The sequence below is a fragment of the Pezoporus occidentalis genome, unplaced genomic scaffold, assembly GCF_034315485.1.
Source record: "Pezoporus occidentalis ecotype Australia unplaced genomic scaffold, CSIRO_AGI_Poc_V1 ctg15, whole genome shotgun sequence".
Lineage (NCBI taxonomy): Eukaryota > Metazoa > Chordata > Aves > Psittaciformes > Psittacidae > Pezoporus > Pezoporus occidentalis.
In genome coordinates, this window is record NW_026913316.1 from 3012718 (window position 1) to 3027309 (window position 14592).

The 14592-nt window shown below is 38.4% G+C and overlaps 1 protein-coding gene across 11 annotated transcripts in view; it reads left to right on the forward strand.

The window, feature by feature from the left end:
- Positions 1-14592, forward strand: part of SEMA5A (semaphorin 5A) — an 844194-nt gene that overhangs the window by 243679 nt on the left and 585923 nt on the right. For all 11 annotated transcript variants that reach the window (XR_009963244.1, XR_009963245.1, XM_062610854.1 and 8 more), the window contains 3 exons: positions 2319-2500; positions 4976-5119; positions 13504-13651. Coding sequence is in view for 9 of the 11 variants with exons in the window: in XM_062610854.1 (XP_062466838.1) it covers positions 2319-2500; positions 4976-5119; positions 13504-13651 (474 nt within the window). In the remaining 2 variants the exon portion in view is untranslated. The remainder of the gene's footprint in view (positions 1-2318; positions 2501-4975; positions 5120-13503; positions 13652-14592) is intronic.

Genomic DNA, 14592 nt, shown 5'->3' on the forward strand with positions numbered 1-14592 from the left:
GGAATTAACTGTCTAAATTGAAAAGCGTGGTTTTAACACTTTTCTGTCAGTTACCTCTGAACTCAAAGTAACATATTATTGAACAAATTTGTAAATTTCATAGAAACTTTCATTTAAAATAACACTGTATTCTGGCAAACCACAATCGATTACAATTTTGCTTAGTGAGGCTTTCAAATATTTGTTTTTATAGCATTTTTATGTGCTGTATTCACAGGATATATAAGCGAAGATGTAATGAATTTCATTTTGTAAGCAGTTGAGCTATGTGCATCCTTGACATTTGCTATATACATTTATGATAATGTTGCAGGCAGAACATAACAAATTATTAGAAACCTTCTACCCTCCCTTTTTTGGTTCCAATTGGTTCCAGTATCTTAATTGTTACTAAATCTTTTTAACACTACAGAAAATGTGTCAGATTAATGCATGCATGCATTTCTTCTAAACTTGGATTAGAGAGAGACCTCTTTATACACTAGTTTAGCCCAAAAGTAAAAGTGTGACCAATTGCACTTGAGAAATCTCTGACATTAATTAGGTTAGGTACATAACAGAGCTAGTTTATGGACTACATATGTGTTAGACTAGCAGTGTAAGAGAGAATGAGTTTACTTGTCACTTAACAAGAAATAAGTATTTCCTGTTGTTTTATGAAAACCAACAGTGTCTCCTCTGCCTGAGCAAAGATTGGAGAGTTATTTTCAATAAACAGCTGTCAGCAGAATTTTGAAATGATGAATTATGTTGATGTCACTTGATACACACATTGCTGTACTGTGGAGAAGCTGTATCTGTGAAAAATAAATCATAAGAAATGTAATTAATAGTGAAATTATGGAACCTTTACCAAGTGGAAAGAATCAGCCAGCACCCAGTGTAGCAGTGGAAACATGTCTCTTGCTGTAATCGAATCTCTTGTATCTTAAAATTATTACTGAAATGTATACTTCTCTCACCACTGTTGAAAGAATACTAAAAATAGCAAAGGGATACACCATTTCAGATCATTCATGACAATCTATAATTGTAGCTCCTATTTCAATAATTAAGCAAATGTTGAAATGTTACCTTCTTACACATTTGATAAAATATGCATGACTGCAACTCGTATGTATTTATTTTTATCTAAAAGTTACTTTAAATGCTATTTAGCCTGCACTTGTTGGTATTGTTGCTTTGGCTGAAGGTTTAAAAGTGTCATAATCAAAAGGAAAATCCTTTAGCATTTAAGTGAAAAAATTGCCATCATTTCCATGTATGATCACAGATTTTTCAAGATTAACACCTTGCTGAAAAAATTAATCATATTAAGGCCCCATTTTCTTTAGAAATTCTGGTAACCATGGAGGCCGCTATAATTTCTATTAGCACATTTTGTTTCAGCTGGATAGTAAAGATTCCTTATGAACATGTGTTATGTTTGCATGATGAATACATTCTGGTCAGCCAAAGGTTTAGAGAATTTACTTCAATGGGAGAAAATTCTCCCATCACATAGAAGTTAGGTACTGCTTTTTTGAAGGTGGTTTTAGGAGAGAGAGTAATATTTGAAACCACATTTCACTTTTATGAAGTGGTGTTACATGGTATGTGCTTAAAAAAAATTGTTGTCAAAAGAAGACACTCATCATGGAGGTTTGAATTTGATTCATTTGGTTTTGCTGTTCTGGACTATGATAGAATCACAGAATGGTTTGGATTGGAAGGGACCTTAAGGATCACACAGTTCCAAACTCACCCCCACCCATGGACAGGGATACCTTTTGCTAGACCAGGTTGCTTGAACAGGGATGAGGCAGCCACAGCTTCCCTGGGGAGCCTGTTCCAGTATCTCACCACCCTCACAGTGAAGAATTTCTTCTCTATTTCTTCCTTATCCTATGAGGCCTCTTTCTTTTGATCTATATTTGGGTTTCCACACATTCTTGCACATGCTGGTTTACAGTTGGTATCCAGGTTCCGAATTACCCATAAATATTAGGAAATACAGAATACTGTCATCAGACAATAATCAAGAAAGCGATACTATACTTTCATTTGAGTCATTGTGGATAAGCATGGTTATGAAACATAACGAACAGTTGTGATTATTGTTGTTGCTGTAGTGCTGGCATTCAATGGCCCAGATTGGTTGGAGGTGGTGGGAGTTATGTAGCTACAGAAATTATAAGGGGGGCTTGCTGTCTGGAAGGAATACCCCTCTAGTAGAGGCTTTTATTGTTCGTGGCTCAAGGCTGTACCTCCAGAATTAAGAGGTTGTATGAAGGAAATGTCAGACCTCAGGTAAGCCTTTCTTTTGTGCTTGTTTCTAGATGAGGAATCTGACCGTGGATGGGCATTTTGGGACATGGTCGCAATGGAAACCTTGCACACACAATGACGGTGCCAGTGTTGGCTCCTGCCTTTGCAGGACACGTTTGTGTGACAGTCCTGCACCTCAGTGTGGAGGTTGGCTGTGTGAAGGACCAACCATGGAGATTGCCAACTGTTCCAGGTACACAAAATAATTTCATATTCTGTCATTCATGGTTTAAAAGTTTTTAATTTAATTAGAATAGAACCTACCTTTTGAAATTGGATCTGCAACTGACAAGTCCTGTTGTTCTGTGCATGAAACATCTCATAGCAATGGCCATAGTAAATGAGACATTAGTGTCTCTCTGACTTTGTGGAGAGAGAATGAGGCAGATGCAGTGATTTTGAATGTTGTGTACCAAGAAATAGTGTCCTCAGCTAATTTTAACAAAAGCTCAGATGAAAAAAAAAAGAAGCAAACATTAGGTAATACCCAAAGTCTGATTCTTTTTTTTTTTTTTTTCAGTTCTGTAAATCATGAGATTTTTTTTCCTGAAAATCAGAACTCTCCACTTTTTAGGATGTCCCATGTCACCATTGTATTCCCCCATTCTTCCTCGGGCAAAGTTTTTTCATTCTATCTTTAGATTGTATCATGACATTTAGATTTATTACCAGTCTGTCTGCCACTCTGTAGCCGCTCTTTTGTCTTCCTCAGGCACGTAACCACCCCCAGAAAAAACAGTAAGAACAAATAATTTCAGAGAGACTCAGGGCACTACATATTCTGAACTGCATTAGGACTTCATGTTACTTTAATTGCAAGATGAAACTTATTTTATGGTGCATTCTGCTTATTTTCAATGATTCTTTCCACTTTTTGTTTCTGCTTTTTTTTTTTTTTAACATCAGAAGCACATCATGGTAGTGAATAAAACTGATTATCCTTCTGCACAAGATAACTGCAAGCTCTGTAAGTGGAAATAGTCATTCTAGGGAAATTGTTAAAAGCATAACAATATGGAATATAATATTATATCAGGAGAATGGTAGAAAAGATAAACATACTGTGAGATACTGAATAATCAAACAGCTATTGACAGGTTTAGAAGGGAATTTGGTATATGATTTGGGCCTCAGTTCACATACTACTGTTGGCAGTATTACATACTCTTTTAAAATCTTACTTCTGTTAGCACTACTGTATTAGTAATTGATTCCCAGAATTTGTGGGGATCCAGCTTCTTAGTTCATTTTACCACTTGGGTCAGGCATTGTATCGACAGATTATTTTTTTGTCTGGGCTACCAGTGATAGCTAGTTATTTGTTTCAAAAGCTTTTCTTCTCTGTTATAAACCCTTATAATAATGAGACATTGATATGAGTGAAATTTAAACTGGTAATATTTGTGATAAATTACTTGAATAATCATATAAATTTTATTACTGAATTTATTAGTTTTCATTGTTAAAGAAAAAATGTTATTTCAAAATCAAGCAGTGCACTATTTTAACTTTTGCTTTTATGATGAAACCTCAAGAACTCATTATAATTTAGTTTTATTTTTTCTTGATTTCTGTTTATCTTCCACCAATACAGAAACTGCAGGCTAGTGATGAAAGGTTTTGGGACCTGCTAAGTGCATAATTTTTTTCTTGGGGCAGAATATGAGATGTTTGGTCTAGTATATTTTCCCTAGCGTATACTGCAGAGGGACAGGAGCGTCCTTTCCAAAAGTTCAGAAACACAAGGTACAGCATGTGAATTCTGTTACCTTCTGTACCTTTTTGTTGCATTACAAATAAGGTATTGGCACCTTCTTAGAGTGTCCTGTTGAAATTGTGAACTAATACATTTGACTCTGACTTACAACTTTTTTATCTTTAGAATCATAGAATCATTTAGGTTGGAAAGATCATAGAGTCCAACAATTAAGCTAACACTGCCAAATCCACTACTAAACCACATCCTAAGTGCCACTTCTACACATCTTTTAAATACTTTTAAATACCTCTAGGGACAGTGACTCCACCACTTCCCTGGGCAGCCTGGTCCAGTGCTTGACAACCCTTTCAGTGAAGAAATTTTTCCTAATGTCCAATCTAAACCTCCCCTGACAGAACTTGAGGCCATTTCTGCTTGTCCTATTGCTTGTAACTGGGGAGAAGAGATTGACCCCTACCTCACTACAACCTCCTTTCAGGTAGCTCTAACAGAGCAATAAGGTCTCCCCTCAGCCTTATTTTCTTTCGGCTTTAATCATTTTCTTTTCAGTACAGGTAGCAAAACTTCACATTTTAATCTCCCTAAAAAGAAGACCCATATATAATAATTGGAACAATATGTAATTAAAATTTTTCTTCAGAACTTTGATACAGGAGTTTGTAGATGGAGTTTACCCAGAATAAAGTGACCAAAAGCAACTAAATAGCTGCATATCTTTGTACTTGTTATGTAAATGGGTCATTTTAGCAGTTGCTGATTACAAAGCATGGAATATGGAAGGATCAGAGCACCTTTATTTTAGTCAAATATTCTTTAAGAAATGGAACGCTATGCAGTATTAATAACTTCTACGGAAATATTAATAGCCAGATTCTGCTGTCAGTCACACCTAATCAGCCATTCGCTATGTATAACAGATGACAGAGCCTGAGCTTTTTATTCTACCAGAAATGGAGGCTGGACACCATGGACTTCTTGGTCACCTTGTAGTACCACATGTGGAATAGGCTTCCAAGTTCGTCAGCGTTCCTGCAGCAATCCAACCCCTCGACATGGAGGACGTGTCTGTGTGGGACAGAATCGTGAGGAGAGGTGAGTTATCTTTTTGTTACTGTCTGTTTTAATTTCTTCTGCTCAGCTGTATTCCACAGCACATTTTCTCCTTTACCTGTCACCTTCTTCTCTCCCCTTTTCTTTCACACTCTCTTTAACTCCACTGCTGCACAGTCACACCATTTCCGTTAACAAGGCTGGAGGTGTGGAGCAGTTCTTTCATCTTTCACTTGGCTGCATCCCTCCTGAGCCAGCTGAGAGCTCCCGGTAGTGCCAGAGAATTGTGCTGAAGCAATGTGCCGCTGTCCCTTGAGACCCTGAAAATTAATTCTCCTTGAAAATTGATTGTATCATGTTTGATACAACCCAGCCTCAGTACCTGGAATTCAGAGAAAATATAGTAAGGTCACAGCACTATGTAACCGATGCTGTGAGTTCATTTTTTTTCTGTCTAAAATGAATTAAGTGTCTATGTAACATGAAAGGAAGTTTCAAGCGCTTTGTTTTATATTCGATAAATATAATACACCTTGAACTCAAATATCTTTTAGCAAGGTTTCAGTTTGTTTTTTGTTTGTTTGTTTTGTTTTTTTTTTTTAATTCTTCATATATATTAAACCCTCAGCAGATTAAGTCAGCTCAGATTTTGGTTTCACTATCTGCTGCTTTGGCACTAATTTGTAATTGTTAGGAATGTTAACAGAATTGAATATCACTTTAAATCAAACTAGAATATATTCAGATAAACTGCAACTGTTACATGCATTATATTCTTTTCTGAGGCATGCCAGAAAGCTAGATAGCAGAAGACTGGTGTTAGAATTTGGAGTACTGTTGTCATCTGTTCCAAGAGATGTGTGTGAACACGTTTTCTCTCCACATGCACTTGCAGCTTACTTCAATATTTCTATATGGATGATTTAGTATCCTATGTTGCTGTAAGATGAAAACAAGATTCAGTAACCTTTATTATGAGTTTCAGTGAGGGTTTTAATTAAACATACACTCTGATGACAAGATTCTATTGAAGGGAAGGTGCATCACACATGTATTAACAGATCATCAGGAACCTGGTCTTTCTAACTCTAAAGGATCAGTATCACAGAACAGGTGAACACTTCTTGCTGTTTCAGAACCGTAAATATTTGTCATTTCATTGCAGAGGGGAGCATTTTGGTTTTTTTGTAAATTGCATTCTGAAAACAGGTTGCCCAACCAGAAAGCAGTCACCATGAAATTTAGATTGTATTTGCTGTTAGGTAGCTCTGTCCAGCATGAATAACAGTTACTGATTTTCTTGAAGTGAGAGGTCAGTCCAGAGCAGGACACAATGAGACTAAATATAGAAGAAAAGAGCTTCGTTTGGATGGACTTCTTGGTTATAGCCTACGTAACCATAAACTATGAATGCTGGTAGTTAATGAATCATTGTTCATCTTAAGTTTAACATGGAATAAATGTCCAATAAGGGTTTTAAGAGAAATGTGGAAAATCATGATGAATACTTCCATAATTATAGGAGAAAATGTCCAGTATTAAGACAATGATAAATGATACTTAATCTGAGTTGAAATAAGAGCACCCTAGAAGGACTGATTTTTTTGTGTGTAATGGCTCTGAAGGAATAACAGTCTTATGTTGCTTTGCTTTTGTAGCCTGCAGGTTACTTGTCCTTTCCGTCTTTGTCCAGTTCAGCAGCAATCTGGGATGTATGTGCCTGTGAGTTTATGGCAGGATGCCTTTTTCTCTCATAGTTCCTCTGTCACTGTTTCCTATCTCCTTGAAACACCTTTCATTCACCCTCACAAGCCCTCCACCTTCCTCTCACTCACTAGCTTGCTCACAGGTGACCTTCCTACCTCTACCCTGATTTTGCTTGCTATCCATGATGTGTGCTGGTACTTTTATAAGTTTATGTCCAGAAGGTGTGGTATGTGGAATTTTTTTGTATGATTTGTAAAGCAGCTAGAGGAATGAGGCATCAGTTATTTGCCAGGATTTTTGTCAGTCTCAAGCCAAATACTTGGATGAATCTCTTCAGAGCTCTAAAAAGCAGAGTGTCCTGGGAAAGCTGCCAGCCAGGGCCCATCCCAACACCCCAGCAGGGGAGCAGGGCTAGCCTGGAGATTGTGGCCAGATCCAAGAAAGAATCTAAGTCATAGACAATACCATGGCCATGAGGCAGGTCTGAGGTCCAGCTGGGAAGCCAAGCCACAGGCCAGGGTTAAGGTCAGGTTCTGTGGTCATTGGCAGGTCTGTAGCACCAGGGCCAAGGCCAGAAGCCAGTCTACACACTGAAGTTTAGATCAAGGGGCTCCATGGTGGGACAGAGACAAGATCCAGCACTTCTCCAACAGCATGGTTCAGGCAGAGGTTGACAGTCCCTGGCAGAGCTTATATATAGCTCCTGGGAACATGCAGTGTGGGTAGAGGTCCCAGGTGAAGTTGTTTGGGGACATTAAGTGTTGATGGTGTCCTCAGGGCTCTAACGGCTTGTAGAGAGTTTTGAGCTGTGAGGGCAATGGAATAGCAGTATTTACAGTAATTCTAATTCACTGCTTTGCTTTTGTACCACTGGAGCTACATCTGCACCAAATGGAAACCATCCCTTTGAGAGCTGAGCCCCAGTACATTTAGGCAGGCTGAGTTAAATATTCCACATGCAGTAACTCCTAAGAAACACTTAATTTTGCATCCAGAGTACCAATAAGCTGCTTCTCAGGTTTTCTCATTTAAATTAATCCATGCTTATAAATAGCCCAAAATTTTATTTCCTTAATGGCCCAGCTCATAGGTAAAATGGATATATGTGTAGTCTTTGTAAAAAGTAGAATTAGTTGGTTTACACATTGTGTGCATTTGTCTTTATAAAAGTGCATATTCATGTCACCTTCACGTGTTCAGGGAGTATAAATACAGGATTCAGTTTCTGCAGCCAACATTGTGTCAAACTTTGAAACAGCTTTCCAAAAAACAGTGATTTCAGTAGAAGTCCAGAGCATAACTCCATAGAAAGCAAACTCGGAAAAAGCAGCATATAGCTGATATAAATTCACCTGCAGATGTGAATGCATGTTTGTTCATACATTAAGAGCTAAATGTTTGTCTAGGTTATGTTTGGTTTACCTCATGAAAGCCATGATCCTAGCATGGCTAATATGTCAGGCAGCTCTGTGCTTGCTGGTCAGTCCCTTGAAATGAATGGCAATATTTACCAATTTAAAGTGTTGCAGATAAGTTAAGCTGCTGCTAAAGGGGGGTGAAGGGTAGGAGAGGGGAAGAAGCACTTGAGAGGTAGCAGTAAAGACTCATATTACAAAGCAAATTCGCTTTGTAGAAACAGGTCAAAAGTGCATCTGATGTGTGTTTAGACAATATGGAGAGTGAGTAAAAATAGTATTTTAACAAAATTTGCTGATCAGATAAAATTATTTTGTAGTTAAAACTCCAGGTGGAAGATATCCTGTTTAATTCCTTAGGGGCTTAAAATTTATCTCTTTTTTTGTACCAGAAATATTCGCCAAAGGTGCTGGAAAACTCCCTAGGTTTTACTTTATGGAGTCTGTAGTATCCTGTCTTGGCTTTTTCATTGAATGAAAATATTTGTCCTCTCCTTTCTGTGGAAATTGCTGTGGATGTGGGCTCGTGAAGTCTGCTGGTCTCCCTCCTACCTGTGCAGAAATGAGGGGCATTAGAATGAGAATTCCTTGCTTTTAGTGAATGTAGTTATCCTTTATTACATAGGAAAAAAAAAAAAACAAAAAAAGCATGGCAAATCAGAAGTGGAAAAATAAATTGGCTGCAGATGAAGAGTAAATATTTGAAAGCCCTAAAATTTTGGGGGGTTTATAAGAAGATTAGAAGCAGTAAATAGTGTCACCTTTTTTTAGTACACAGTCCTCAGCAGATATTCAGAGCTTTTGGGCTTCTTTCCATGAGAAGGAGGAACTGATAAAAGTTAAGTGCTGTTCATTGTAGTACTTCCTGTTTCCAAGCAGTGCAAACAAACCCTGTCCCCATTAGCAGAGCAGATCAAATACCATGAGTCTTTGGGCTTGTGCTCCCATGGCTGTCTTATCTGCTGGGAAGTGTGTACTCCCATCCTCTTTGCTTTCTTTATTCCCTCCTCTTCTTCCACAGAAGCCCCTAAGAGAGCATGCCCTGGCCTCCACAACCATCCACAATTTCCTGGGTAGGGATTCCTGTGAATTTGGAATTCTAAATCCAGGAAGGCATCTATGTGCATCATGTGTCTGCCTTCAATTAAGGGAATCCAGCATTCCCATCAACCTCTGTATAGTGTGTGCTTCCCAGTAAGTCACCAGCTGGTAGTCACCTACCACATAACAGTATATTGCATAGGAATGGTCAGACAGACAATGACGAAGGTTAGTTTGTCTTTCTTAAATACATGCTAGTATAATATAATTCAAACTTAAGAACTACATGTTTGATTTAAATAGCATCTCTCTGGAGACGTTACACTGTCATGCAATTAGCCTGTGGTATTCAGAGCCACGTGGCAACACTGACATAAATTGATGTGTTAGTAAAAGTTGAGGTCTTCATAGGAACAAGAATTAGTAATTCCAGTTGTACTGGAATCTCCTGGAGTAAAAATGCAAACATTGGCGTAGGAACTAGTGGTTGTGGACAAACTGGACTTCACCCAGTACAACAATTCTTTTATCAGGGCATTTGAACTTGGATTCACTGCAAGGGAAAATGGGAAGGGTCACTGTACAAACCCCACATTTCTTGAGACTGTTCTCCCTTCTGACCTCAGTGCAGTTAGATTAGGGGAGAGGGCAGTGATTTCACAGATTCATGTTTCTTGCATTGCATGTTTTTTTGGGTTACTATAAAATGTTGGCCCTGTGGGTCCTGAGAACAAAATTAAGAGAGGAAGAAAGAGCAAAAGGGAAAAATGGTTGCTGAATGACTTGACATGCAGCCAAGAAGAGATATAATGAAACTTGGCTCAGAGCCCTTGCTGTAGCACAGCTCTCAAAGATCAATTGCAGGGATGTCTTTAGCTGTGAAAACATACCTGGTGTTTTCAGAAGCTGGTTGGCTGAACTGAAAATAAGATTCTACTTGTATGCTGTGTTGTTTGTTTCTTTTCCTTTTTCTGGAAAAAAAGAAAAAAAAACAAAAAAACAACAAAAAGAATAAAAGGAAAACTTGACACTCACTTCTGTTGTTGACTTAAAAAAAATCTAAATTGAAGTTAAGAAGCTTGCATTAGACATTTGAGGGCTTTTTTCAGTTTCGTCTTGTAGTTTCAACTGCATCTTTAAATAGCTTTGGTTAACAGAACTGCCAATCTTTGAAGTGTTTACTGTGTCAGGTTTCTTTTCTGACTTCCGTTTAAGTATGAAAGAGCAGGTGATAGGGCACATTGACACTAAAAGTGGCACTGTATAGTGTTATGGGTGTCATTTAAGTGAGATTTGTCACACCTAACATCACGTGTTTACAAATGTGAGTGCTTATATATGTGTCCGGTGACTTGACTACAGAAGCTGTGTGGGAAACAGCCATCTAAGTTCCCACTACAGCCAACGGAAATCTAGTTAACACAGGCTGTGGAGAACGGAGTGATTTGCCTCCTACTACTGTATATTCCTAAATTTGGTCAAATTAATCATTCTAGTCTGAATAGCTTGTAAATTTCCATTGACTGTAATGGGAGCTTAGATGTCTGTCTCCCAGCTTTTGTAGTCAGTGGAGAAAAATCAGTATATTGAGGGCTGTATTTGTATGACCTACATTAGACATTTGCTTTAGGGTGACATAAATCGTGTTTTTAAAGGGTTGTTTATTTGCATGAACTGTCACTCAAATTTAGATGGCTTTCTTCATTTCTAAACAGTTACACTGCACATGCCTGTATTTTAAGGTGTGATGAGTCTCACCCTTAATTTTACTTTTTGCATGGCTGAATATTAGTAATTCTCAACTTCATGGCAGACTTGCTTTATCCTATGTGTGTGTCCTAAATTAACTTAGCATATCCCCACTAAGACCTAATGAAATTATGCAAAATATGTACTCATTTCACTAAATAAATGGTGATGTTATATCTATCTTTCGTTTGGTGCTCAGTCTCAAAAAATGATTACAGAGACAAACTATCACAAACATTCACATAAATGGCTGCAGGTGACAAAGAATGTGTGCAGCTGTTGGAGTTTTGGGGGAAGAATATCCAGGCGCAGAACATTCCTATGCATCTTTAGTGTTGGCATATGTGAACTGTGAATTGCAAATATTGAACATGCAGAAGGAAAAAAAAAAAACATAGCTTATATATAAGCTTAACTTAAAAAACTTTTATCCAAATCATGCACTGAAGAATTCTGAGATAGCAGATTCATAAGTGTTGAAGATTTGGGGTTTTTTATCTCATTTTACTGGCAAACAGAAGACCAGGTACCAGAATCACAGAATGGTTGAGGCTGGAAGGGACCACCACAGGTCATCTATTCCAACCTTCCTGCTCAGGCAGGGTCACCTAGAGCACATTGCTCAGGATTGCATCCAGATGGCTCTTCTCTTTGAATATCTCCAGGGACAGAGGCCCAGCAACCTCTCTAGGCAACCTATTTCAATGCTCATTCACCTTCACAGTTAGGTTCTTTCTCATGTTCAGGTAGAGCTTCCTGTGTTTTAGTTCATGCCCATTACCTCTCATCATATCACCTGGCACCACCAAGAAGAGTCTGGCCCCATCCTTTTGACGCCCTCCCTTCACGTACCTAAACACATTGATCAGATCTTCTTTAGGCTGAACAGTCCTAGCTCCTTCAGCTTTTCCTTAAATGGGGGGTGCTTCAGACCCTTAATCATTCTAGTAGCTCTTCTCTGGACTTGCTCCAGGAGCTCCCTATCTCTCTTGTACTGGGGAGCCAGGCCAATAGAAGCTGTTAGAAGTTTCCTCAACTAGACCGAAACACAAAACCAAATGTCACTCCCTTGTTTACTCCACTCCCAAGCTTTTGAATTTTTATGGCATTTGCTAAGACCTAGGGACATATTATGAATCATAGGTTCTGGCATATGTGTTAAACCTACTTTTGCATATAGCATAGAGAAGCAACTTTTTTTTTTTTCCCATGGAATTCTGATTGTGCAAATTCCTTGGTAATTAAGAATTAGAGCTCGAGGATCTTGGGTCTTTCTGAAAAACAAAATCAAAATCGAACAAAAACCCAACCAATAAAAAAAAAAGAGTGGTTGTTCTTGTTGAAAATGACAGTTTATCATGTCTCTTTTTGTAGAAAATGAATTTTTGAAGTATTTGAGTCACTCAGGAGAGTGCAAAGTGATGAAGACTTTTTAGAAGGACAAGAAGGCAGTGGAATTTGGATGGCTGGTATAAAAAATGAGGAGACATAGTAATAGTTTGATTTGTGAGTTCAGGACAGTCAGTATCAGAACAAAAGCCACCCAGCCACATCCATAAAATATTAGAGTGCTCCTTCAGGGTCATCTGTTTTCTGAATATCTGTCATGGCTTTGCTTTATCTAAGATAACTGCTTGGCCTCTTCAAGAGCCCCAGTCATGTTTTCTGGTGGCCCAGACCCTTCAGATGTGTATAGAGCGTCCTTACTAAACAGCACATGCAATGGCTAGAGTTACTTGATGGCACACTCAAAAACTAAGGATTCATAGTTTTTTACAAAAAATTAAAAAAACTAGAAAGATGGGACCCTCTTGCATGTTTGAATGTCTTGTTACAATAATGACAGCTCATTGTAAAACATTCCTGCTTCCCTCAAGAACCTAGTGGACTTTTGAGTCAGTTTGCAGCACTGGAAAATCCTGTAAAGATTTTAATAGCTAAAAACACCCCTTTGAAGATAAAGTAATAACATTATGAAAACAGTACAATTCTTTATGCCTAGAATCAATGTTTTAGCTTTGATTTTACCCATAAAAATGGAGACACTGTGGAAATCAAAAAGCTCCTCTGAAGGGGGGAGCAATGGGTCCGAATCAGTGCTTAGCTGGAACTGATAAAAGATTTCTGCATAAATGGTTGCCTTTTGTTTGGTTGACTCACTTCTGCTCCAGATGTGTAACCACAACTGTTTTTAATAAAGCAGTTGTCAACCTTGCTTACATGCTCCCAGTGCAATAGCATGTTTGTATTGCATGTATTGTATAAAGGCACTGAATAAAGCAAACAAATGCTTCACCCACGCAATTACAGCCTAGAAAAAATCTCAACTGTTCAAACACTCTGTGCAGTGTGACAACTGTTAGTTCAGTGCTTTGTGAATAGAGAGGGGCCCTTTGTATAAAATATTTTCCTGTACAAACATTTATCTGAATAATGCAAAGAGGGACTTTTGGGGGAGGTCTTGTCTTGGTACTAAATAGATTTTTTTGCCTCCTTGTTTGCCTCTTCTCACAGGTACTGCAATGAGCATTTGTTGTGCCCCCCTCATGTGTTTTGGACAGGCTGGGGTCCGTGGGAGCGCTGCACAGCTCAGTGCGGTGGAGGGATTCAGGCACGGCGTAGGACATGTGAAAATGGTCCTGACTGTCCTGGCTGCAGTGTGGTAAGTAACTCTCATCTTTCCCTTCAGCAGTTATCTATAGCCATATGCCATGGATGTTTCTGTGTCCTTAAGGCAGCTGTGTAGGTCTGTATGCTTTACCCCTAACATGAGTCACCAGAGTGTGTTTGTCTCTGTGTTGCTTGTCTGTGCTGAAATTCACACAGTTCATCAGTAAGAAATTTATATAATTCAGCTTTTTCACCATATCATCTAGAATATGAGCTTCCTGAGGCAAGGTTGGTACAGATGTGGATGTGTCCTTGGTAGGTTTATGGTGTTTTTTATTTTCATCACATAGGAACTCTTGTTATGAGACCAGGACTCCAGTGTATCAGGTCCTGTACAGCACAGAAAAAGATAAGTTTAAAATCTAAATACGTCAGGAGCTAATAATTGAATACAGGGAATCACCAGGAAGTGATGAAGTAAGCTTGAAGAGTGATATTCATCTTAGCATGGCAGCAGCCTAGCAGCTGTCAGGCTTTGAAGCTATAGTGGGATGACTTTGAATAAATAGAAATGCTTAATGGATACCCAGTTTCTGAAGAGAAACATATGGGAAAGCATATGAGGCCTTTTTCTTATATCTGAACAAATCTAGGTGGTAGGTTTCGTGTGATGGGAACATCAAAAAGGGACGTTGCTTTCTTGAAGATGAGTGAGATGATGCATGGTATCTAGTATATAGATGAAGGACAGAAACATTGCAGAGACATGTAGAGAGCAGCATGAGACATTCACTGCAGTGTGCTGGAAAGATAACCTCAGTATGAATATTCCTGAATGGATAACACTGTCAAAAACAGAGCAAAGAATATTATTGAAGGGCAATGAGAAACTTCACCAAACCATTAGCATGTGTAGGTGAATATCACAAGATGAACCTTGGGGTGCTGTTTCTTGGTAATTTGGATTCTAGTGGTGGATTGTCACTGAGAGGT